Consider the following 3,724-nt stretch of genomic DNA (forward strand, 5'->3'; position numbering starts at 1 on the left):
AAGGGGTGACAAGATTAAGACATGATGAAAATATGTCCACCCACTAAATCAAATTAAAGAGAGGAGCGGCCTTGACTAAAGTTGCTATAAAAAAATTGCTTTGACCAAAGGGTGCTAGATGCCCTGCAAACTCCACCTAACATGGTGGGAGCCACATGAAAATCTTCTGAGGTAAGATTTTAATACATAAGCCAAAAACCTTTAAAACATATACATTTATTGCCATGAATATATTTTTTCTTCTTCTCTGATAATAGCCATACATGCATTGATTAATTGGCATATGTGGAGTGATGGCCGCATGTATGGGCTTTTAGACAGCTGCGTTCCTTAGAAAGGGGTAAATGTCTGAAATCCACAAGCCGGACAATAAGTGGAATACGTAGATAAAGAAGCTTTGCAAGTTTAATACTCTGTCTCAGCCTTCACTATCTCCAATCGAATCACTCATAAATAGTTAGATCTCCATTACAATCTTCCATTGCAGATGAAGATGCAGGGTTACAGTAGAATTCGTGGGTCTCGATCTGTTGATTATGATGAATCCAAATGGAAGGACTGTAATACAGATCTCAAGTATGGCGCCATTAATGGCGGATCAGCATTCAATTGTAATGGCAGAGAGCAGATCAATGGCGGCAAAGAGAGGGGTTTTGTGAAGGAATCTGAATCAATGGATCCCTCTGGTCAGGCGGGGTTTATATTGGGCAGAGCTCTCTCATTGAGGGAATCCATCAAGGACAAGAAATTCTTGAAGAAAAACCATGGCGTCACTGGTACTGGGGATTCCATGGCGAAGGCTTGTAGTAATAAATCATTTCAGGGGGCCGTAAAGCGGGTTTTTTCAACCAGAAAAGCTGCCCCGGATCAAGATAAACTGTACCCACATGCTGATTTTTTGTCTGCCGATTTGGGGTTTAAGAGATCTGAATCCCTGAGATACAACAGAATTGGGTTTTTTTCTCCTCCCCCTTTTGATTTGGATGCGGAAGGATCCAATTCGAAGAAGAAGAAGAGAAGTGTGCTCGGGACTTGTAAACGCCTCTTGGGAATGCAGAGAAATTAGGCTTTGAATTGGGAGGCTGGATAATTTTGTTGAAGTTTTCGTAATGGTGTTTTTGTTTCTGTTATCAGAAGGGCATTTTGGACAAACTGAGTTCAAACTTTGCCTTCATGGTGGCTTTGTATGTGCATTTTTATGTATGGATTTTGAGCTTCTGTATACTAGAGCATGGAAAGAAAATTCTCAATTTTCCTGTCTGGAACTTGTTTTTTTTCTTTGAATTTCTGCCATGAACGCCCATGAGTTTTGAAGCTAGAGTTTCATCCAAGATTTTATCGGGGTTGAATTCTTGCTTGATTTGATGGTTTAATGAATGGTTTTAGTTTACATTTCGCTACAATTATTCTGGGTCTGTTTAGATTGCATGTTTGAGTTCTTTTAGATTAATAGAAGCTTAGGAAGCAGGGAACTCTTTGTATAGTTTACCAAAAATGGCTTACAAGGCTTATATTGTGCCCATCATGGAAGAATTCCCTAGCTGGTTGGAGGACAATGAATTTTATTTCTCAGCAATTTTCGCTCCAATTCTTATATAGGGGACACCAGACAGTGTCTGGGTAAGCAAGAAACAAAAGAAACAAAGCAACAAAGGAGCCAATAAAGAGGCAAGAGAACAAAGCAACAAAGGAGCCAATAAAGAGGCAAGAACTAGGGATCTTTTCTCCCCTTAAAGAAATCCAGCACCGAATGAGATGGATCTGGGCAGGAAGGAACTCTGGTCCATCGCTGCGAGATATTGGAGTGGTGCTGCTGAAGAGTATTAAACCTGGTGCGGGGTCTCACTGATCTGGAGTGGCTAGCCATGGGGTACTGAGGTCCGTGTTAGAGAGAAGGGGGAGTAGAAGGTGGTGATGAGGGGCTGACCCGAGGCCTTCTGGGGTCAAGTGCTGTGAAGTGTGGTCCCAAGCTGTATCGCCTCCCTGAAATAGAGCACAAGACACCTCTGATTCGTGTATGTAAAGAAAGCTGTGAGGGAACTACACTCTCTGAATAGACAATAGAATCTCCCTCTGATCTTATAATAGGACTCTGATTTCATAGTAGGACGGGGAGATGTATTAAAAAAGAATGATTTTTTTAGACTGTAGAAATCAGCTTAAGTGCTTTTAGATTATAGAAATCAGGTAAATGTTTAACATAATTAATCTATCATTTTAACCATTTTGTATATCTTTAGGGCCCTGTTTGATACTTTTGTTCTATTTTTCTTCTGATTTGAATAAATTTTAACCCATTTTAATTTAAAAAATATTATGTCAGTTGAGAAAGCTTAGATTGGAAAAGACTGAACAACTAATTTTGCACCAATCAAGAAATTCCCACTAATCAAACCAATTTTTTAAAAAAATTACATAAGCATTTTCTATAAATGTTTATAAATTATTTGTAAAACAATCTGATTCAAGTCTATGCATCAAATAAGATGATAGAATAATATATTCAATGAATCCCACAAACAATATTTTAACTATCATTCACAGAACTGCAAAATCTCCAATCCCACTTGAGTTGTAACATTACATGATTTTTTTTCCAAAAAAAATATTGGGATTCCCTTATCATATCTGATGAAACTAGTTGATGATGCTTCCGTCGAATCATTTTTAAAATAAGTTTGTGTCTTATTTTTCTTCTTAAGATTTGCTCACATTTCGCCATAATACCCTGAGCCTGTTACCTAGTGGCTCAGTTTTCTTCACACAAAAGGCAATAATTCAATTTATTAATAGTTCAATTTGTTATTTAAAAAATAGTAAAAATATAAATTATATTATTTTTAGCATTGGAATTATTCTAATTTTATATCTGATGTCGTTAATGTGTGTTGTTAATGTATTTCTAGTGTGTGATTGCACTAAGAGCCAGGTGCTGTTTATTTTAAAAACAAAAGATTCGCTATAATTGAATCTTGATTAAATATTAACAAACGAATTTCTTGCTATTAATATGAGAAAATGGCTCTCTTTGAGTTCGTGGGATTGACTCATATGTTACCTTTCAATTTAGATGTGAATGTCATTCTTGATTTATATTTATTAAATAAGTGTTTATTTTTAGGGCAAAGTTATTACAATATTAGCTGGCATTAATTTTTCAAATTTCTGATTTAAGCTGTATATGATTTTTTTTGGTTCTATATTTGAATCACACTCAATTGTCATAATCTTAATATTTTACAAATTAACAATATATTTTTTTAGTCAAGTATTTCAAATAATAGTGTAACGCCTTTTTATTTTTTTCTAATAACAACCATTAAATTGTTAAATCAACTTTATCTTTTAGCACTCATTGTCTTATTCTAACTCTTTGACTTTCCCCTTTTAAATATTAAAGATATAATGATTATAGAGAGGTGGAAATAAACCATTTTAAGTCTAGCATCTTTAGTGATAACAAATAGTAACATATTTGTAACAAATTATACTAGCAATAGTAAGTCAATAGAAATATATACATGTCACATCCTAAAAATTGTTAAATAATAAATATATTGTTAATAAGTTAAACATAAAATTCTATAATTTGTTATTAATAATTATTTTCTATTAAGAATTATATATATATATATATATATAACTAAAATAGTAATAAAATTATCAACATTTTAAAAAATAAGTTAGACTTCAATATAGCTTATATAAATATGCTGGTTGTAAT

The 3,724-nt window shown here is 34.0% G+C and overlaps 1 protein-coding gene across 1 annotated transcript; it reads left to right on the top strand.

Annotated features, from left to right (window-relative positions):
- Positions 1 to 207: 207 nt before the first annotated feature.
- On the top strand, positions 208 to 1,260 carry LOC149568842 (uncharacterized). The gene has a single exon (XM_089821716.1). It carries the CDS (start codon positions 488 to 490, stop codon positions 1,064 to 1,066), a length of 579 nt encoding a protein of 192 aa, XP_089677842.1. The 5' UTR covers positions 208 to 487; the 3' UTR covers positions 1,067 to 1,260.
- The last annotated feature ends 2,464 nt before the right edge of the window (positions 1,261 to 3,724 follow it).

The sequence above is a fragment of the Cupressus sempervirens genome, chromosome 3 (assembly GCF_028749045.1).
Source record: "Cupressus sempervirens isolate cs-2001-9-10 chromosome 3, ASM2874904v1, whole genome shotgun sequence".
Taxonomy (NCBI): domain Eukaryota; kingdom Viridiplantae; phylum Streptophyta; class Pinopsida; order Cupressales; family Cupressaceae; genus Cupressus; species Cupressus sempervirens.

Excerpts from the sequence above, each read along its gene's own strand:
- LOC149568842 (XM_089821716.1), top strand. The coding sequence starts at position 488 with ATGAAGATGCAGGGTTACAGTAGAATTCGTGGGTCTCGATCTGTTGAT.